Source organism: Cornus florida, unplaced genomic scaffold (assembly GCF_030987335.1).
Source record: "Cornus florida cultivar Cherokee Brave unplaced genomic scaffold, ASM3098733v1 CherokeeBrave_3.0.0_Hap2_Chr05, whole genome shotgun sequence".
In the NCBI taxonomy this organism is placed as follows: Eukaryota; Viridiplantae; Streptophyta; class Magnoliopsida; order Cornales; family Cornaceae; genus Cornus; species Cornus florida.
The window spans coordinates 41,817,094-41,840,264 of record NW_026775575.1 but is presented as its reverse complement, the minus strand read 5'-3'; the positions used below and the strand labels follow the sequence as shown (position 1 = coordinate 41,840,264).

The following is a 23,171-nucleotide window of genomic DNA, read 5'->3' as shown; positions in this document are numbered from 1 at the left end:
TTTTGGACTTATTCCTTTCATTAAAAAGTGGTGATGCCTTTGTGTTTATTGTTCCCCTCGGCGAGGCCTTCGATTCCAACCGATTGGAATCTCGTTTTGGCCATTTCTTGAGTTCGGGTTTGAAATCAAGTTGTGTTTTTGATGGGGCTTCCTTGGGATTCATGTTCGTGGTGTTGTCCCCGACAAAACCTAGGAGTTTGGTCGGATTCGGAGCCGATTTATTTTGGTGGGGAATGGAGGTAGGGAATGTTTTAGGCTTTTGTGTGTGTTGTATTCAGTGTTTAGCATGATTAAACAACTTATATATGTGTCTTGTATCAAATATAGAAAGTTAGAAATTTTTAATTCTTTGTATAAGATTTAAAATTCATGATGATATATAACTTTGATTTGAATTGTGGCATGGTAGAAAATCTTATTTTAACATGTTGGTTAACATATATTAAATTTGGATTAATTAAATAAGAATTGTTCTTTTTAATTAATATTTATCTTTTGTGAAAGATTAAAGTTCATGGCCGTACCTTGCATGAAATTGAGTTGTAATATGCTTCTAAATTAAGTTTTGGTATGTTTGTTAACATACTTTAATTTGAGAGTATTTGGTTGAGTTTGAAAATCTAGAGACTTTAATTAAGAGAATTAATTAAAATCTATTTTTGTGGTTTCATAGGCCTAATTAAGTTTTTGTGTGAATATATGTAATGACCATGATATGTCTTTTATCATATATTAAATTGAGGCCATTTGGAAATGATTTGTAATCTAGAGAGTTTAATTATTTTGATGTAATTAAATTCTATCTTGTTTATCCATGGATCTAATCATGTTTTAGAAGTTGTTTCTATTTTAAAAGTATAGATTGAGACTTGTGATGTATTCACTTGATTGTGTTGTATGCATTGAGGAGCATTATTGTTAAATTTATATTCATGAGAGTATGTTTTTAATATGAATATATTATTGGCTTGTGATTTCATAGCATTATGGATATGAAATGCTTATTATGCACAATTGAGAGTCATATTGCTAACTTGTTACTATGTAGTAGTAATGTGTATAAGTTATGAACTTATTTGGTTTATTTTGGAGTCTTAGGACATTATTGTTACATGTGATATGGCTAAAGTTCAGCTTTAGTGCGGGAGATATGAGTTCTCCCCAATTGAGATAGTGCGCACTTAGGGTGGTTTTCCCTACCGGTTAGTTCCCGGAACAACCATTTTGTTCTCGGCAGAAATCCGAGACGTGGTGTCCAAGTCTTCCGCTATTTGTTTTCGCATTCAATTCCAAGTTGACAATCATGTTTACCTTATTGACTTGCGATTTTGGTTATTGGCGATTTGATGTTGTTAAGTACATCCATACTAAATTGATATATTTAGTTGATTTCACACTTTTAGATTTCTAGTTGATAACCTACAGAATCTATGTCTTGATGTGTGGTATTAGGTATTCTAATTATGCTAAATTGTTATATTTAGTTGATGTTGCATTTTTAGACTTTAAGTTGATTACCTTGAGCATCTATATGTTGTTGCTTTGTGTAAGTATGCTCCTATGTTGTTGCTTTGTGTAAGCATGAACCTATGTTGTTAAAATTGCATGAATGGGGTGATTGGTGCTAAAAATGATCTTAGGTAGCTAGGATGCTCCTTGAGTCTCACATTTGACATAGACGTTAGGTGGAATGAACCACAATAATTAAATCATGCAAACTTGTAAAACGTAGGTCGATGCATGCTCATTTCCTACGAGTAGCTTTATGTTACTCACCCCCACGATACTGGGGCATATTTCAGGTACAAGAATCAAAATTGAGGTCTTCATTATGCTTGGATGGTTTATGGACTTGGAGACTTCCATTTTTGTGAAGGTTGGCTTGGAATGCCAATTGTAGCCTTATATGTCAACATGTGTACATTTGATTCCTTATATGTAATATGTACATGAGTACAATCTTTACGGTGTATTTGACATGTATGAAATGAGGCCGGAGGCCAATGACATGTAATTTGTATCCTATGTAATTTTTGACTTCATGGAATGTTATGAAAGTATTGAAAAATATTGAGTTTTTGCTTCACCATGTTTGCATTGGGTGTGGGAATTCCATTTTGATTCTTCCATTAGCATTCATTCACCATGTATGAAGTGTGGCCAAGGGCCAAACGGCATTTTGAAACCATCTCATGATTTTAAATTCCAAGTTTTCGATCCAAACTTCGTTTTTGGCATTTTGGCCGTTGAGGGGACATATTTTGTATTGGCCATATTTTTTGGCCATGGACCATTGTAGCACATCTTACTAAGTAAGTTACGTTTGCGTGCATGGTCGTTTCCGGGCAAAGCTTCTTCTTTGGTGAAATGAGCCTCCTACGGACTCATTTTACACTTTTGTTGCATATTCTGACTTAAGGGTATTTTGAAAAATTTTTTTGGGAAATAAATTCCGTTTTTCACATGGTCACTTATAAAATGTGATTTTAGGGGGGGTTTCTTCTTCGTGTTTTTCCAAAAAATGCCATCTTGGCATCGGAAATCGCATCCGAAGTTCAGTTCTTAGTTTTTAAATTTAACAGCTTTTTGGACCCTCTGGACCAGTTTTTTTGGGAGGGCATTTTGGGCATTTCACAGTGAGCTTTTTTCGATTTTTCTCATAATTTGTATAGAAAACTCGATTTTGAGGGGGGTTTCTTCTTTGAGATTTTCCATAAAATGCCAGCTTGGCCCTCAAATTTCCATTTTTTCCCGAAAAACCCATGCTGCCAGGTTTTTGGGCTGCCTATTCTGCCTCCTTCACATGTAAACGTTTAGATAGGGTCTCGTAACCGGTTACATGTACATGGGCAGTGTTTTGGTCGAATTTTTTGGCCTCCTAACCGATTAGGAAGGTCTCCTAACCGGTTAGATGTTCTTGGTTGTCACCTTTTTGACTGTTTTGCCCCTTCTTCTTCCGTTAGCCATATCTTCTTCATCTGGACTCCGAATCAAGTGATTCTTGAGTCTAAATTCATTAATTTTTCGTTGTCTTTCCAATGGTGTGCTCAGTGGCACCCACTTTTAAGCTAAAAATGATGATTTTGCCCCTAGGTTCATTCTTGTTTGTTTTTTAAACGTTACTTCCCCATTTGATTCCTTTGGGTTCCGTGACCTCGTTGAGGGTCATAATGGTGTCTTAGAGCCATGTTGTATCTCTAGAGACCATTGTTTTGCTTTTTCTTCCGCATTTCGGATCCGTTATCGGGTCATCTTTCGGTGCATCAATGACGCACCAGGTTGACAAACTTGGGTCGTCACACCCATACTAGTGCATATAATGCATACAATACATAAATGATGCTACAGTTATGATATCACATTAAATAAATCCATACATAGCATGTTATAACTCATACAGATATTTCTTTGTATTTAATTAAGCAAAATATAACAATTCTAAGTAGCATGCATTGAATTTATCTTATAAAAATTAACATGCATCTCAAATAATTCTACTTCTCCACAATTTGATCAAATTTATTTAAAATCAAATAATTGATTAAAATAATTTAATCCAACCATGTTTAATTAATTTATCATTTTAAATTAATTAAATTTTATACTTAACATGTGTACTTAAATCATGTTTTTAAAATCCACCATAAACCTAATTTAACAATTTAAAATCATTAAAACAGATTTAATAACAATTCAACCTCCCAGAACGTCCCAATAATTTCACCTTGGTTCATAAACATTATTTAAACATTGTAAAACATACATCATGCATCAATTAGTCCAAATTACCAAGCATATACACAAACCCATTACATATATACATACAATATAATTTCAATTTTAATCAGGCAATTAGGTTCAATTAATTTAATTAAATAATCCTGAAACTAATCTAGCATGTATATAATCTGAATAAAAGGAGAAGAGAAGAAAAGAACTTACCTTAAGGATTTTGATAAAAATTCTAACCTCCTTCTTCCTCTTTTCTTTCTTCTTTCTCTCTCTAAACTCTCTGCCTTTTTCCTCCAAAATATACTACGTAATTTAGTTTCTAACCCCTAGTCTAAATAAAATAACATAATCCTTTTTCCCAATCTAAGTCAACTTAATAAAAAAAAAATTAAAAAAATAAAATATTAAAAAGGTAACGAAAAATATTTTACGTACATAATCTATGTATATCCTTATTACATAAATATATAAAATATATATACATCAGATTATTAATACTAAGTTACAGTAATATTAATTAATTAATTACTTTCCTTATAGATATATATATATATATATATATATATATATATATATATATATATATATATATAACTATCCATCGGTAACTAAAAATATGTTAAGTATATAATCTTTGTATATCCTTATTATACAAATATAAAAATATATACCCCATCTCTTTATATTTCTTTCATTATCATCTCAACCCTTCCAAGTCCGGGAACCTCTCCTGTTTTCCCCGATGGCAATTGTTCTAAATCTGGCCGGTTAAAGTGCTGGCCAATGTATCCGTGTGTGTGCTCCCCTCCCATCGGGTCCTCCACGCACGCGAAACTTACTAACAATGATTTTAGCAAAGGAGGCGACGGTGGGGGAAATCGGAACTGATCGTGGCAGTATTGGTCGGAAAAAAATGCGAATCTTTCATTGGTGAGATATATATCACGTGACAAAATACACCCCCGAATATTCAATACTTTCTCACCTATGTAATGTAAGTTTGTGCTGCTGTCACATGTATCTATACTTCAATCTGTGTAAATTAATGAAATAAGAATTTTCAGGGTGTTGTAAGAATTGCTAGGTCGATTACATATGGCCTAGCTATTAATTTCAGTTGTAACAAAAATGTGAAGCATGATGCATTAATTAAAGTATTAAATCTGATTTATGTGGCTTATTTTATTACTAGCCTTCCATGTTAATTGATTTTATTTATTTAGGTTGTTGGTGTGGATGTATGGGCGTGCCTTTTTTCTTCTTGGACATGCATTTAAGAATTTCTTGCTTTCCAGTTTCCACAACTACCAAGCTATGTAAGCATTTAAGCTTAAAGTATCCCTCCTCATGCAAGAGTGTTGAAGAGCTCTGACAATAGATAAAAACCATAAAGACCACAAAATGCAATCATTTTTCTTTTGCTCGAATGTTCCAAAAGCTTTTCCACACTATAGACATAAACGTTTTGGTTGATAAGAGGGAAAACAAGTAAGTGATGAATGGGACGACCTTTCTTGAAATGAAATGCCACGTTATAAATTGACTTTACTGAAAATGAGCCATTACAAGTGAACGGCCATATATTTTTATCCAAACTAACAAATTCAATAATAGGAATCCTTTGAATAATGTTACAGTCTTTGTGGCCAAACAAATGCTGCAATAAGTGAGTGTTCCAACCCTTGGTATGTCGATCAATAAGTTCGCGAACCGTTTTGAAGTTCACAATCAATAGGACAAGGAGTTTGAACCTTAAAATTCACAGATTCTGGAGTCCAAGGATCAGTCCATATATTAATACTTCAATTATTTACCACATTCCACCCTATCAAACGCCTTAGCCATTCAACACTATGCAGTATGAAACAATACTTATGCACTCCATGACCACCTTCACCCATTTACGAGCAAAACCCAAAATTTGAGCGAAACCCGCTCCAAATAACTCCATTACACCCTATCATATGCCTTAGCCATGTCCATTTTCACTGCAATATATTTGTTGTTTCTTTCTCTTCGTCTTTTAAGATAATGCAACACGTCATAAACTACTAATATACCGTCAGCAATCAATCTGCCGGGAACAAAACACATTGTTCCTGGCATATAATGCAAAATCAACCCAAATGATCCAAATTCAAAATTCTAAAGCGGATCATATAAGTGGGCGAACTTGCAGGAATGAACCTTCTCTCTTTATTTGTAGAAAAGGTTTGTTGTTTCAATTGGTGTGTAGTACTCTTATAAATGGAAGGAGAGAAAAACATTAGAGAAGACCGTTTAGCACCGAAGCAGGGGAAAATTTGTATAGAATTCAATACTAGCTTAAGCACGATGTGCCTTGTAACCCAGGTGAAGGGCGAACCTCACGGAATAATATGAGTGCCAGAGTTCGAGCATTCTTTCCTCTAATATCTAACCTATTAACCCTTCTAACCACTGCCAGAACAAAAAAAATAAAATGCTTTCCGTCTATTAATATGTTATTTATTATAAAGTATGCTTAGTATAAAAATTATATATTTGATATACCGGCACTGTGATCATAAAATTTATGCATATTATAAAATGATAAAAACATAGTGAATTATTATTTTAAATTCGATTGAGCAAGCTAAATAATGTAAATGAATAAAATATATATGAGATCAAAATTTCAACAGTACCATGGCAAATCTTATCATCTCTCTCTCTTTTTCTTTCTTTCAATATCGTTCATTCCTTCCATTCCATGGCAACGTTAATATCATCACGCAATGGTCCATGCCACAACTGCCAGCTCATTTGCAAAAAACAAAAAAATTGACGATCCCCATTGACTCCAGCCAATCACTGGTTAGACACTTCAGTACAAAAACGAACACATTTATTCAAGTATCAAGTAGTGATGGATGGAAACCATGTAATGTGAAAAAATATATAGAATGTGTCCGGTGCATCGGACACATACATGGCGTATCTAGAGTAGAGTTGGGCTGGGCTAGGCTCCGGCCCACCCAAAAAAGCAAATATATATATATATATATATATATATATATATATATATATTTATTTATTTATTACTATGGATAATTTTAACTCAGTCCAAAAAAAAAAAAAAAAAATTATTATTAGTATTAGCCCATTCAAATAAGCTCAAGTCAGTTAAGCCACAATACTAAAATAAAGGCCCCAAGTCAAACAAGCCCAAGCCCTAATAGAAAATTTTGCTTAAAAAATTGTGTTATTAAATTTATGAATAATTTTAGCCCACACCATTCACAATTTCTGGATCCACTCTTGGACACATTGTTACCATTCTCGTGCACAGGACACATTCTTTATTTTCTCTGTATTGTAGTCATTCTCAAGGGGGGATCAATCCAATAATAGAGTCAAAAACTAATTGACATAGATGGCTAAATGGTAGATCAAAGATTCATAATTGTAAACTTTCGACAAAATAAGTGTAAACTTTTGACAAATTGTACATGACATCAATTCTAGAGTGTGTAAATAAAGACTTTGCAGGCAATGCATTTCAAGTTAATGATATATATAAGCACACCCTCTCTATTCACCTTCCAACAATATTTGAGTACCATGGCAAATCTTCTGCTGGTCTCTCTATTTCTTTCTTTCATTATCATCTCAACCCTTCCACTTCCGGGGGCCTCTGGTGATTCCCCCCGTTGTGTGCCATCTGGCTTGCTCAAGTGCGGGCACGTCATTCCCTGTTTCTGCTCTCCTCCCGCCGCACGTGCAAAACGCCGTCGACAAAAAGAAATGTGAAGTTTTCATTAGTGGTTATCACGTTGACAAAATACTCCCGGAATTGCTATGTCCATAATGTCCATTACGTATGGCCTAGCTATTGGTATCAATTGTGATGTGACAAAATGTAAAGCTTGATGCATTAAAGTATTAAATCTGATTTATGTGGCTTATTTTTTACTAGCCTTTCATGTTTGTTAATTTATTTTGGTTGTTGGTGTGGTTGTTTGGGAGTGGAGAAAAGATGGAGTAATGTTGTTAATCCTAAAAGTTTAAATAAAGGTTTGTTGAAATCGAATAAAATAAATCAAACAAACTTTTAATATTGTAACAACCCTAAACTGATACCATTTAAAAAAAATTCGGCATGACCCCCCTTTAAAAATGGGCCTACCACAACCTGTTTAAATACATTTTTAACCTGTCCCAACACAATAAACACAAAATATATATTCCAGCATCCCTTTCACCCATTCATCATGCCTTAATTTAATCCATTCCATAGTGGTACAACCGCGTACTATATCATCCAGATAGCATAATTACAGTCCCAAAATACAAGATTAATTTTAATGTCCATATTTTACAACTTTTAGACAGCTCACACAAAAGTTACGGTCCATAGGTACGATTATAATATTAAAAGTCCATAAGTCGTACAAAATACATTATGCTTAGTCTTACAAAAATAGTGAGGCCCAAGTACAAGAACAACAAAATAAGCTCCTAATCCATACTAAGTCTGTGGTAGAATGTCATCTGCCACTTCTTTCCCGTTTCCTGAAAAAAAATTATTAAATAATAGAGTGAGCATAAAGCTCAGTAGGTGACACTTAAGACACAATTCTTGTGTCCTTGTGAATCCAAACAAAGCATAGGCCAATGGGAAATAGGGATCATGCAATATAGGGAATTAAAACAATATGCACGTCAATTCCAATTATAAACCATGCAGTGTAATGAAATGCAATGCATGTTAATGTCACTCCCCATTTTCATTCACAAAACCATCACTTTCAAATGTTAATACAGCCCGCCCTTTGGTAACCCCACCGCGACACGAGAGGAGGATTGGCTATCATCCCTAGACCTTTGGTAACCCCACAGCGTCATCGATGGGCCCGAATAGCTTAACCACGCTAAGGCGACTCCCTAGTCTCCTCTAGGCTATATTAACCTCCGGCCCGTTGGTAACTCCGCAGCGACTGGGTTTATCAAAACTATTTTACAAAACTCTTCTCCCAAAATTTTCCCCATTTTCATTTCAAGACAAATTCTCCCATTTCATGCATCCCAATGACATGTGCATGGATGTACATATAATCTCAATATTATGACAATTGGAAATTTGGCACTATCTAAATAAACATGTTCTCATTAGTCATTTTCAGCATGTTAACACATAGTGGGCATGATAAAACAACATCTAAACATACTTTACACATGAAACAAGTCATATTCAAGATCTTGAAAATTCTCTAGACATCATTCATACAATCATAGATACAGTTAACTCCGAATTAAACATGTTTGACACAACAAGGAGGTGTAATTCACAATAGAACAAGAAAGGAGTGGATTAAGATGCCCCTACCTCAAAATGAGCAAAATCCCTAGAAATGGGTTCTTAAATTCGAGCTCCCAAAGAGGACCAAAAGCTGGAATTTCTGGTACTAGCACATAGAGCTCGTCGCGCTCGTCGTTTTGCCTCAAATGGCACTCAATTCCGATAAGAAATGAAGAAGGAATCAAGATCCCAAGTTTGGTTCTGAAAAGAAAAGAAAAAAGAAGAAAATGAGAGAGGAGAGAGTTCAGTGGGGAGAGAGAAAGATGGAGCAAAAAAAAAAATGGTCTCTAGACCTTTTATGGTGTGAGTGGCGGGTCCCGCCACTAGCTTTTCTTTTTGTTTTATCTTTATACTTCAATTATCTACACCACACAAATAATAATACACATTACCATAAAATTGTCACATAATTCACATAAATTAAAATGTGAAAAAAGCAACCGGACCCAACCACAATCCCGGACGAAAAGTGAAAGGACGAAAATACCCTTGTCTTCACAAATTTCCAGATAAATGGAAAATGCTGAAAATTGGAAATATTACAAATTCAATGGTATAACTTTTCTATTACCCAAAAAAAAACTGAGGAATTCAAACCTAAGCATGGACAAAAATATGTGCGAATTTGATTTAACGTTCTTTTTTTTTTTTTTTTCCTAAATGAAGGAATTTCAATGGAATATAAACAAAATAGTACAAGAGAAAAGTAAGGGCATCCCCTTACAAAAAGAAAAAACAAACCAATACCCTTAAATAAAGGATATACAAAACTCACAAACTAGCAAAAAGAAATAGAACTACAAAATGTCCTGAAGGCATACCCCAAGAACATCAAGTACCTCCCAAAGAATACATTTTGCTAAATCCTTAAACTCTCTCATTCTATCATTAAACATTCTGTCATTTCTTTCCCACCAAAGAAAATATAAAGTAGCTGTAAATATGATCCTTGCCATCTTCTTCCTACCCTTCCCTTAAGACTGCAACTTAAAATATTCTGCCAACTCAAGAATCCCATTACACTTTGGTAAATTCCAAACACAAGTATCAGAAAGAGAATCCCATACTTTCCTAGTATACTTGCACCAACAAAACATATGATCAATATTCTCAACTTCCTCGAAACATAGATAACATCTCAATGCCAAGGTAAACCCTTTTCGCTGAAGGTAAGATTGGGTTAATAGAGCATTCTGCATCAGCAAAACAGTATGTACTGACCACCTAGGCCTCCCCCCACTCTAGCACAACTCGGCCCATGTAACTTCCTGCAGTCTGTTACGAGTAGCTTCCCAAGCAGCTTTGAAACTGAATGTAGTTACCCATTGAATTTTATCATCCCCTCAATGAATCGTTTGAGTTTGAAACATCTGAATCATGTCTTGAGTAGTAGCAGACAATTTATCCATATTCCACTGCCCCTCTATAATAAGTTCATTCATAGGGATCTTTTTATCCCTACTCAAGCACCTTAACACCCTACGATTATATAAGTCACTGAGAAACTTACCTTCACACCATGGATCCAAGAAAACTTTTATATTTTGGCCATCACCAATTTTATACCTGCAGTTTACTTTAACAATATCTCTGACAGCCACAATACTTCTCCACACAGCAGATGAATTATCTCTAGGAACAACATTCCAAAAAGATGCATTTCTCAAATAGCAATGCTGAAACCAAGCAACCCAAATCCTATCTTTTGAAAGCAGAAAATCCCAAGCAAGACTTACTTTGGCAGCTTTATCAATATCCACAAGTTTTCTTAACCCCAAACCTTCTTCCTCTTTAGGTACTGTGAGATTCTTCCACCTGAGCCCATGCATCTTCTTTCTATTTTCAGTATGACCCCAAACAAAGTTCCTCATTCTCCTCTCAATCAAGTTTGAAACAGCTGCAGGTAAGGAAAAAATTGAAGTCCAATATTGTACCATTGGAAAAATCACAGCTCTGCTAAGCTCTAATCTCCCAGCCATTGATATATTCATACCATTCCATCTATAAGTAACAGCGATTACTTTATCAACCAGATTGAGACAATCGACTTTCCTCAACAATTTATCAGATATAGGCAGCCGCAAATAGATGAAAGGTAGTTTACCCACCCTACATCCTAAAGTTCTAATAATAGCAGCCCTTCTTCTCACCGTTCTAGTAAGATAAACCTCTAATCTTTCCTTATTGACAGCTAATCCTAAGGTCTTTTCAAATTGAATCAATAAACGTTTGACAGTTAGAATAGAGGCCATGTTAGCTCTTACCACCAATAACAGGTCATCAGCAAAAAACTGATGGGTAATTGGAATTCCATTCTTAACAGCAGCCTCTGAAGGAACCACCGTCCCTTTCCTCACCTCTCTTTCCATCATACCTGAAAAATATTCAGTAATCAATGTGAACAATAGAGGGGATAAAGGACATCCCTGCCTAAGACCTCTTTCAGGCTAAAAAAATCCCTGAGGTAAACCATTAACAAGAATAGAAAACCAAAGAGAGGAGATACATTCTTTTATCCATTTAATCCACTAATCACCAAATCCAAATAGTTTTAGCAACTGTAAAAGGAAGTTCCAGTTCACAGTATCATATGCCTTTCTCAAATCAATCTTCCAAGCTAAGGTTGGTTTAGCCCTTTTAGAACCAAAACCCCTCAAAAGTTCATTGGCCATAATGATGTTATCTTGGATCCTTCTATTCTAAATGAAAGCAGATTGTTCACTGCCAACAATCCTCCCCAAAACCTTGGACAATCTATTAGCAAGAATCTTGGAAATCGCTTTATAAAAAACATTGCATAGAGATATAGGCCTGAAGTCCCCAACTGTAATTGCATCCTTTTTCTTCTGAATTAAGGTAATGAATGTACTATTTATGCCTCTGCCCAGAACTGGTTGCTTGAAGAAGTGCAAAATAGCATCAGTGAAATCCTCCCCCACTATACTCCAATATTGTTTAAAGAAACGGGCTGTGAATCCATCTGGTCCTGGAGCTCTATCAGCTCCCATGCCAAAAACTGTCATCTTCAATTCTTCTTTAGAAACAGCAGCCTCCAACATACCAATTTCATCCATATCTAAAGTTTTCCTAATGTACCGAACCTCAGGATCACAATACAAACCATATATTGATCGGTTGAGTCGATTACAATTAAAAATCAACCTTCGCAATAGCACGAAATCATTGTAAAATAGGGCTATTGGTCGGGTAAGTCGAACCACTGGGACTGCGTTAATCTATGACAACCTAAGTGTCTAGAGTCTTGTTAGAATGATTGGGGTGTTCATAGAGGATTTGTTGGTTGTCACTTAAGCTATGAAATTAAGGTGCATAAATTAAAAGCTTGCAAGAATTTAAAGGAGATGAAATACAAGTAAAGAGGACTAGGGAAGTGAATCTAGCTCCATCCCTATACACATGCTAGATTAGAGCTAAATTGGGGGAAAAACAATATATACTATGGTCATGATACATAGCAACACTTGGTTGCTATAATATCCTCAAGAAGTTCATTAAATCTGAAGCAAGCATGATCCATCAAAGGTTAACATGTTTAGACTACCTAACTAAGGTGTAGCTTAACCACATTTACGTTAATGAAAGACTATCAAGCCCTAGATAAAATGATGAAGCACATGAAGGTAAGAAATAAGCATAAATCATCAAAGGTTTCACCTGAGCAATGATCTATCAAAGTCCTCCAACTCCATGCCATTAAAACAATTCCATGATCTCACTACCATTGTCACCATGAGAGTGCAAGCAATATGATTAAAAGAATAAACCATCTAAGATAGATAATTGACTCAACATTAATCATTTAAATACATGAAGATCCATTACAAAAGGCAAAATGCTCTAGACCGTGAAAAGACCAAAGAATATACATTGTAATCCCCAAAATATAGCCTAAATTAGAACATGCTTACAAGGGAGGGGCCTCATCACCTCCCTAGATGGAGGCTTAGTTACCCATGGGAGCCTTAGAAGAAGGAAGAAGCTTGGATGCAACCTCCATTTTCGAGCTCCCTTCCCTTGGCTTCAAGAACTCTATCTTTTTCTCCTTTTTCTCTCTCCAAAAATCTTGCAAAGATGAGATATGATATTGTTATGTGTGGTTTTCCTCCTTTATAGACATCCCCTCCCACCAAACAAGGCTCAACTCCCACCAAAAGACATCTCCAACCAACCCATAAAGATAGAAATCAGAAATGAGGGAAACAAGGTGCAAGTGGGCTGAAGTGATGGTTCCCGGAGAGTATTCTGCCCATAGTTCGAGCACTCGAACTAAGCACTTCGAGCGCTCGAAGTTGGACCAGTATGCTCCTTCCTCTTGACCTGCTTTGCACTACTTTGGTAGAACAGCCATAACTTTCTGCTCCGAACTCCAAATGATGAACCGTTTAAAGATTTGGAAAGCTAATTCAAAGCTCTAAATATTTCATGTTTTAATGGAAGTCCAGTTCTCGAGTTTGATAGGTCAAAAATGGCAAGCAAAGTCAGATTCCACTGCTGCCAGAACTTTAGCCTTGAGCACATTGCTATTCAAAGATTGAACAAAACACCATTTTTGCTCCTTTTTTGCCAATGAACCTGAAAATATATAAAAACGTGCAAATGAAGATAATTTATATAGAATAATCGAATAATGGATTTAACTAATGCAACTAAGGGCGCTTGAATATGCAATATTCGGCGCTTATCATATGTATCAGCAAAAGCATTCTTAAAATGCTCCACAAAGGTATTATTAATGACTACAGGATTAGAACTGGTTTCACCCTCAACTTGAATTGTTGTCACATTATTACCTACCATGTGTTGTTTGATTTTTTGATAGAAGAACTTAGTACATCGATCCTGATCTTTAACCCAACGAATTCTTGATTTCTGAGCCAATGTAATAGTTTCATTAGAAACTGCATTCTCCAAGTTCCTTCGACCTTCATCTTCTTGCTGTATTAATATTTCATTCATTGGATCATCAACCATTAGCTTCTGAATATTTCCCAACTCTTTTCTGCAAGATAAGACTTCTTCATATATAGAACCAAACTTCTCAGTGTTCCATTTTCTTACAGCTTGTTTGCATAGCTTCAATTTATACAACAGCTTTTTCATAGGATTACCATTAAACTTCGCCTTCTAAGCCTCAGCCACCACAACTTTGACTGTTGGTTGCTTATTCCAAACCATCAGAAACTTAAAAGGCTTAGGTCCTGTAGCAATCTTCATTGGGAACTTAATACACAACCCCCAATGGTCAGAGGTCAATAGAAGAGTTAAAAAAACATGAGAATCAGGGAAAGAAAGAGCTCACTCCTCATTCATAAGACCCCTATCAAGCTTGGCATAAATTCTCCTATTACAGAACCTCTTATTACACCATGTATATACACCATTTGCAGTAGGCATATCAGCTAAGCATAATTTATCAATTGTATTATTAAAATCCTGAAAGACCCTAGGAGGATGTACCCTACCCCCTTTCTTTTCATTGTTAAATCTAACAATATTCCAATCACCCAACAACAGCCAAGGACCATTGATCTTCTGAACAGAATCCTCCAAATCTTTCCACAGCTGGCATCTCTCCTTAGCAGTATTTTTAGCATATACAAAGGTAACAAAAACCTTTGTATTGGTCCCTCTGAGTCCCACCTCCAATAAAATCATCTGATCCTTAAACTCTAAAATAGACACATCAAGTTTTAAAGGATCCCAACCACTCCAAATACGACCTCCTGCATCTGCATTATAATTATTCACCCAAACCCAATTATTTCTAATTCTATCCTTTAGTCTATGGAACTTCACACTAGAAACCCTTGTTTCCACTAAACCACACAACGAAATAGAGGAACTACTCAACCAGGCTATCACTTCTTTTTGCATTACAAGCCTGTTGAGTCCTCGAACATTCCACATCCCTATCATTGAGGGAGGGAAAGTGGTGGCACAACCCCACCTGCAATCATTCCTCTGGTTATCCTCACCACACTAGAATCCATCTCCACTTCTTTCTTCCTACATTTCTTCTTTTGTTTCTTTGAAGAATTTCTGTCCCCAGTTGATGATGAGTCTCCACCTTTGATGATCTCTAAATGCCTTTCTCCCAGCCCATCATTTAATCCTGTACCATTAACCTCTTCCATTGCCTGTAATGAATCTTCGTTCTCCTTTGTAATCTGCACAGACTCTACACCTTTCACCTCCACCATGGAAGAAACATTATTCATCTCAACGTTAGTGGTCAAATCCTCCACCTCCACCTTTCTTTCAGAATTTTCACCAAGCACCCGGAATGCATTCACAGTCATAACCTGTATTTGGTTTTCTAATTGGCCTATTTTAGATTTACCCTTTGATTTCTTCTATACTGTAAAACCCTCCAAATCCTCTACTGCATCTTCTGGATTAACAATACTTGGTAATAGCACCAAATCTTTTTGACCTTGATCACTTGGTTTGCTCTTCACCACCCACTTTTCCTTCGGCTTTGAAACTTTAGCCTTATTTAGGGGACACATTGCTTCAGAATGATCCATTTTCTTACATAAAGAACACACTTGCGGCTTCCATTCGTATTCAATCTTCGCTCTACATGAGAAACCATGTAACCTTGTTTGTATAATCTCTGGGAATTTTCCATCTACCTCCATTTCTGCTAACACACAAACAAATAATCCCTTCTCGTGACTGAGGGTTATATCTTCCATATATAATGGTTTGGCAATATTTGACACAAGCTTTGATATTGATACCCCACTTTGAGCATGAACAAGTAGATCACACACCTTCACCCATATGGGAACTGTCTCTAAAATATCTCTTGCCAATTGAATACTCTTATGCCACTTCTTTACAATAATAACACAACCTTGGAACGTATGGAATCTCGATAGGACCTGAAGTAAATCCTCCTCTGAAGGAAACCTAACCTGAAAAAAGCCATCCTTCATGTATACCACAACCGCATCCTTGTGCCATCGTTTCTGCACATAAGCCTTAAAATATGGATAATAAGGTTTGTTCCCAAGCACATAACAAACAACTGAATTCTTCCAATATTGTAATTCTTCTTCGATATCTTCATCCTCAATAATAATGGATCACAAAATGGGTCATATACGGACCAGGTCAAGCGGGTTAACAAAACCCGCATTAAATGGGTTATATACGGATCGAGTGTCAACTGCCAAGCCGTTCAACGAAACCAGCAGATCTGTCAATATGGCATATAATGCAAAATCAGCCCAAATGATCCGGGTCCAAAATTCTAAGGCAGACCATATAAGCGGAAAAAGCAGCCCAAATGAAATCTCCCTCTAATGATAAAAAAAAATTGAATGAATCTGCCCTTTCTCAACTTCATCATGGGCATTATGCCATCATATCAAATCCCAAAAGACCTGATCCGTATATGACCCATTTTGTGATCCATTCAAAATAAATAAATAAAAACAGATAGAGCAAAATGACTAAAAAAAAATGGTAGTCTATTATTATTATCATTAATAAAAGAAATGGACGACATTCTCTAGGCTTAACAAATGGAAGGGCTTGGGCAAGTCAAAAATGGATCACAAAATGGGTCATATACGGATCAGGTCAAGCGGGTTAACAAAACCCACATTAAATGGGTTGTATATGGATCGAGTGTCAACTGTCAAGCCGTTCAACGAAACCCAGCAGATCTGTCAATATGGCATATAATGCAAAATCAGCCCAAATGATCCGGGTCCAAAATTCTAAAGCAGACCATATAAGCGGATAAAGTAGCCCAAATGAACCTTATCTCCCTCTAATGATAAAAAAAATTGGAACGAATCTACCCTTTCTCAACTTCATCATGGGCATTATGCCATCATATCAAATCCCAAAAGGCCCGATGAACATAAGTTGGATTTGGGTTTGGGTCTGGTTCAAACCGGAACCAGACCTTAAAGTTCGAACCAAATTATTACAACCTATCTGGAGAGGCAAAGAATAAATGCAAGATATTACAGGCCACTAGGCCAGTGTACTCTTTCATGCTGGAAGATAAAGTCTAGCTGAATATAAGAAAGGGTATAACTTTAATATACAACTACGAAAACAAGGAATGAACTGTGAACATACAAAATAAATTATCTAAAACATAAATTATGAATACATCCAATACAGTCTACTTCTTTTCTTCCTTCTATACGTTTTTCGAAGAAAAAGAAATGTTGCTTTCAACAGAACACAATCCAGGCAACGAATGAGACTTAATGCTGAGGGAGAAAAACAGAACCCTAAGTTTTGGGTACAAAAACAGGGAGGAGAAAATTACAAGAAGCTTTACAACCTATACAAAATTTTCTGTGTATTATGGTATATCTCCTCGATTCATGTTGAAAAAGGGAACTCTCTACTGTCATGATCCTTTAGGCCAAGGTGCCCCATCTTCAGTGTATATTGGTTGGGTATTATTTCTTTGTGTATGTGAGGTATGGATCCAGAGCAATAGATAGTACATCTGGCCTTTCTGCCTGGTTATATGTTAAACAACGGCGAATAAATTCCTGCGTAAAATCAAAGAAATACAAGATCATTTAAAATTAAGTGAAACTTCTATGATAAATATTCTAGGGACCAAAAACCTTGTACCTCAAGGATGATGAGTAAAAATTTAGATATCTTAAAGCAGATCCGATAACTAGAATTTCATGTACAAAACAAAATAAATTATACAATATTAACTATAGACCCTCTCGACGATTCAACATACCCATCTTGTGTTTAAGCCTTGAGAAGTCAGAAACATACAATTACACCACCCATGTCTCTTTGACAGAAATTTGACTGAAGACTTTTGCTAATTTTGAATTCGGGGGGGAATACAATCCAAAAAATAAGAAAAACCAATCTATTTTTTACCAATATTCATCACTGCTGCTTCTCTATTTTATTCATCAGTTGTTTCAACTCTTAATTTTTTTATTACATTAATTCTACTTTGAGAAAGATATGTCATTATTATTTTAACGAAAGATTAAGAAAAAAAATTGTAACATTTTAAATAAACAGAATTTCCCAAACTTGAACGAAACAGAATTATAGGAGCAAAATAAAAAGGTGTTTTAGTAACTTATACAAGGAATACCCATATAATTGGTCATCTAACAAGTGACAACTAAAAATATTAGCATATATGATAATATTATTTAATGAAAATGAATGGCAGGGAAAGGTTCATGCATTTTTACTAAATATAATGACTGTTATTTTCCCCTTTTATCCTTGCATTAATATAATGGATATTATACATGTGTATATATAAATTAGGGGTGGGCAAATAATCTATGAATCCGATCCGATCCGGTCCGATTTGTGCGGATCGGATCAGATTGCTACACCCACGGACCGGTGGCAAATTCAAAATAATTGAACCCGTAGCTCACAGATTCGGCTATTAAAAATCCGATCCAATACGTGAGTCCGATCCGATCCGATCCGTGAAATATATATATATATTTTCAAAGAATTTATTAGTTAATTTAATGGACTTTAAGGATGTATTAGTTAATAATTATTTAAATATATTAATTAATATTAATAAATTAAAATTTTATCTATTGGGTTCTGGTTAAAAGATAAATAAATAATATTAATTATAAAAATAATAATGGATAATTTAAATAAAACCCAATCCGCAGATTCAATCCGATCCGATCCGTTATTACACGGATCCGATCCGTGGGATAACGGATCGGTGGCGGATTAAGATTTGTTTGATCCTTTGGAGAGCGGATCGGATTAGGATTGATGCCTAATCTGATCCGATCAAATCCTTGGCCACCCCTAATATTAATGTATATGAAATAATGATACATTCCAGTCAGTACTACCATAACAATGAATTTATATTTTATTTGACATGATTTGCTTTCAAAAGTATGCTATAAAGGTCCAAATTAATTTTTTTTATGAGCTTTGAGAGGGGAAAACTTATAGATATTGAGGCCAATAAATAAGTATTTTAAAACTTTTGGGGCGCCAATTAAAATTTTATACAAGTTTTGGGGGTCACAAGTTAGGTACATTTATACTAACATTTTTTTCGAGGGTATAGAAGAAATTTCAATAACTTTCCATGCCCACCTCTAGCTCCGCCCCTTATTTCAGGTACCGGGCATACAATTTTCTATTTCCCAACGTTTGTTTTTGTGTGAAAGAAAACATATGGGGAAAAGATGGTGACTTGTTCGCTATAAATGAACACACACAAATATGGCAGCACTTAGCAAATGTGAAAAATTCACCTTTGCTTCGTTTGAGACAGCAGGTCTCGAAGGGAATTCCACCTTGCGGGCTTTGATAATGGTGTCTTCACGTAAAATTCTCTCTTGGGTTTGGTCATGCCCAAAAGGACGTCTGCCAAAGAGCATTTGGTAAAATAGAATACCAGCTGACCAAACATCAACCTGTTTAAAGAAGGGTAACATTTTAGGAGGTCTAAAATCTGAATAAAGCCAAAAAAAAAGATGATGAAAAAAAAAAAAAAAGAACAATTGTATGAACAACAAAGTAGCATTAACAAACATTCTGTTGAAGTGAGTACACTTCAAAAAGGTAACTTTCAGGTATTGAACAGACAATCTGTTGAAGTAAGTAACACTTCAAAATGGTAACTTTCAGGTATTGAACTACATGCTTAGAATGGAGCAGGCGAAAGACAGTTGGGTTGATTTTTTATAAGATATCCTTACAAGCAAAATCAAAGTTCATTGTCACTGACCTTTGATGATATGAGAGGAGTCTTGCTTAGCTCAAAGCATTCTGGAGGAAGATACCTGAATTTACAGGAGAAGAAAAACAGGTAAAATAAATCATGGAGCAGAAACCAGTAAACAGCTACAAAGTAAAGATCAAAGCTTACACAAAAAAAAAATATCAGAATAGGATGGGTTTAACTTCATTTATTCGTGTTCACAAGTGGGGGAACAAAGGTATGGAAGGATTCTTCATTACAAAATTCAACTCAATTTTATAAACTAATAGTTCCACTACTTATCATCAGCAACATGAGTTCTTTTATTACCATTCAACTTTATCTGGATTCTGCAGTACTCAATTAAATTTTTCAAAATCATCTTTCCAAGAGAAGAATACAGTTGCAGAGGGATGGGAATATGACAATTTGGATTAAGAGGGACGATCCAGAAACAGTCCTACAAGTATAACAGGTAAAACGTGAATATCACAAATTGGTTTCTAATATTATGAGGGAGATTATAATATTCCCACAATTTAAGTAGATGTGAGGTGTAGAAATCTTCCTGGAACTTTATTTATTTATTTCACTGTAGATAGTGTTGGATAAATGATCCATAAATACGTGAAATACCATTCGTTGTAGAAGCCTTACCTGAATCAAATTCCAATCACAACAAAGTTTTGACATCCTTTATGAGAAATCCAAAATCATATTAAGAATCAAGTCAGGCCATTCCTGTCAGAAAGCAAGAAGCAAGTCTGGCTACTTGTATTATGGTTGCCTAGACACCACAAAATTCATGTCCATTAGTTTTGTTTTACTTAGATTTTGAACTAAAACCATCTTGCTTATCATAGCAAGCGAACTGAAGCTAACAAATAAAACATGGGATTCCACTGGTACGTTTGGTAGATAGAGCCCCAAAAAAAAAAAATACAGAGAGAGAAGTAAAAAAAGACAGTTCATTTGACACTTTGACTCTTGGGCTTTATTATTTTGAACAAAAGTTCCTTCTCTGATACGTTTTTTTTTTTTGATAAGTAAATTGAATTAAAAGCGTTCAAAAAGGGGAACGCGACCCAAACTATACAAAGACAAAACGGAGCCTATGAATTCAAAGAACTCATAAAGTCAACAATCTCCTCAAGAGAGGAGTAGTCTCTCCCCTGACCCCAACAAAACAAATTACAAATGATAGAAAATTTTAACACCCCAATGGAGGATTCCTTTCCTTCAAAAGATCTTCCATTACGCTCTCTCCAAAGGCTCCACCAAATACAAAAAGGGATCACCCTCCAAAAAACTCTGACTTGAGCCCCCACCCATTGGCCCCTCCACATATCTAACAACTCCCAAGATGTCCGAGGCATGACCCAATGAATACCAAACAGGCCAAACATCAAACTCCAACAATCATGAGCCACAGGACAGTGCAACAAAAGATGATCCACCGACTCCCCATTAATCTTGCAAAGACAACACCTATTAACAATGATATGTCTTCTCTTCCTCAAGTTGTCCAACGTCAAAATCTTACTCCAAGCTGCAGTCCACACAAAAAAGGCCACCCTAAGAGGTGCCTTAGACCTCCACACCGTCTTCCATGGGAATGAGGTACCATGAAAACCAGAAAGGCACACAAAAAAGGATCGGACCTGGAACATCCCCTGAGAAGAAGGCACCCAAATCAAAGAATCTGCCCCAGACCCCTCCACCTCCTGTCTGTAAAGAAGAGCCAAAAACCCAGTGACATCATCCAGCTCCCAATCCTGAAAAGCTCGCCGGAAACGCACATCCTAAGACAACCTTCCACTATCAAGGCGATAATAGTCAGCAACCATTGCATGTTTGTCAACAGCAATCCTAAAAAGCCTGGGAAACAAAAGGGCCAAAGGCCTATCATCACACCATGGATCCTCCCAAAACCGGATAGTTCTTCCATCCCGAACTTTGAATCTAGTATGTTTGGAAAAGGCATCCCACCCCTTACCAATGGCCCTCCACACCCCCACTCCGCCAACAGACCTGACTGATCCAGCTGACCACCCTCCTCTCTCCTCCCCAAAGCGACATGAGATAACCTTTCTCCATAATCTATGTCTTTCCTTACCAAATCTCCAAAGCCACTTACCAAGAAGAGCACAATTGAAAGTGGCCAATCTCCTAATTCCAAGCCCTCCCAACCGAATAGGCCTGCAAACCTGTTCCCATTTGACAAGATGATACTTGAACTCTTCTCCGCGACCCCCCCAAAGGAAATTACGTTGGAGCATTTCTATTCTTCCAACAATAGAGGCTGGAATACGAAAAAGCGAAAGAAAGTACGTTGAAAGGCTTGACAAAGTGCTCTTCACTAACGTAACTTTACCGCCCTTTGACAGATATTGTTTTTTCCAACCCGCTAATCTTCTCTCGACCCGCTCAATCACCGGGTTCCAACTTCCCACCCTCCTAGCCGAGTCCCCCAGCGGCAAACCCAAGTACGAGATGGGAAAGCTTTGCGTCCCACATCCTAGAACAGCAGCCAGAGTGTCCACCTCCTGAACTTCCCCCACAGGAACAATCACACTCTTTCCCACGTTAACTTTCAAACTAGAAACAACCTGGAAGCAAACCAAGACACATCGCAGATACCTCAACTGGGAAATATCAGTCTCACAAAAAACAATAGTGTCATCCGCAAAAAGTAAATGAGAGATCTCCAACTGCTGAACTGATTCAGGGCCAATCTTGAAACCCCTAAGAAAACCCAAATCCACCGCCCTTCTCATCAGCCTGCTAAGGGCCTCCATAACAATAATAAAAAGAAAAGGGGAGAGAGGGTCCCCCTGTCTCAACCCACGAGAACTGCCAAAGAATCCCGAAGGAGAGCCATTCACCAACACCGAAAACCTGACAGTGGAAACACAAGAAACAATCCACTTCCTCCATCTCTCACCAAAACCCATCCTCTCCAACAGATAGAACAGGAAATTCCAACAAACATAATCATAGGCTTTCTCAATATCCAGCTTGCATAGAACACCAGGAATCCCACTACGAAGTCTAGAATCCACACATTCGCTAGCAATAAGAGCGGAATCCAGAATCTGTCTACCCCCAACGAAAGCATTCTGAGACTCAGAGATAACTCCATCCAGGTGCTCCCTCAATCTAAAGGCAAGGACTTTTGCAATGATCTTGTAAATGCACCCGATCAGACTAATGGGTCTAAAATCCTTGATATTAGAAGCACCACCCTTTTTAGGAATAAGGGCAATAAAAGATGCATTAAGCGATTTCTCAAATTGCCCCGTGGAATGAAACTGATGAAAAGTGCCCATAACCTCATATCAGACCACCTCCCAGCTTTCCAGCAAAAATCTCATCGTGAAA

At 36.4% G+C, this 23,171-nt stretch overlaps 1 protein-coding gene across 2 annotated transcripts in view; it reads right to left on the bottom strand.

Annotated features, from left to right (window-relative positions):
* Positions 1-17,159: 17,159 nt before the first annotated feature.
* The window catches only part of LOC132306359 (serine/threonine-protein kinase TOUSLED), a 51,578-nt gene continuing 45,566 nt past the window's right edge, over positions 17,160-23,171 (bottom strand). For both annotated transcript variants that reach the window (XM_059803722.1, XM_059803723.1), the window contains 3 exons: positions 19,818-19,872; positions 19,342-19,503; positions 17,160-17,601 (listed from right to left, as the gene is read on the bottom strand). In XM_059803722.1, coding sequence (XP_059659705.1) covers positions 17,506-17,601; positions 19,342-19,503; positions 19,818-19,872 — 313 coding nt within the window. In that variant the 3' untranslated portion in view covers positions 17,160-17,505. The remainder of the gene's footprint in view (positions 17,602-19,341; positions 19,504-19,817; positions 19,873-23,171) is intronic.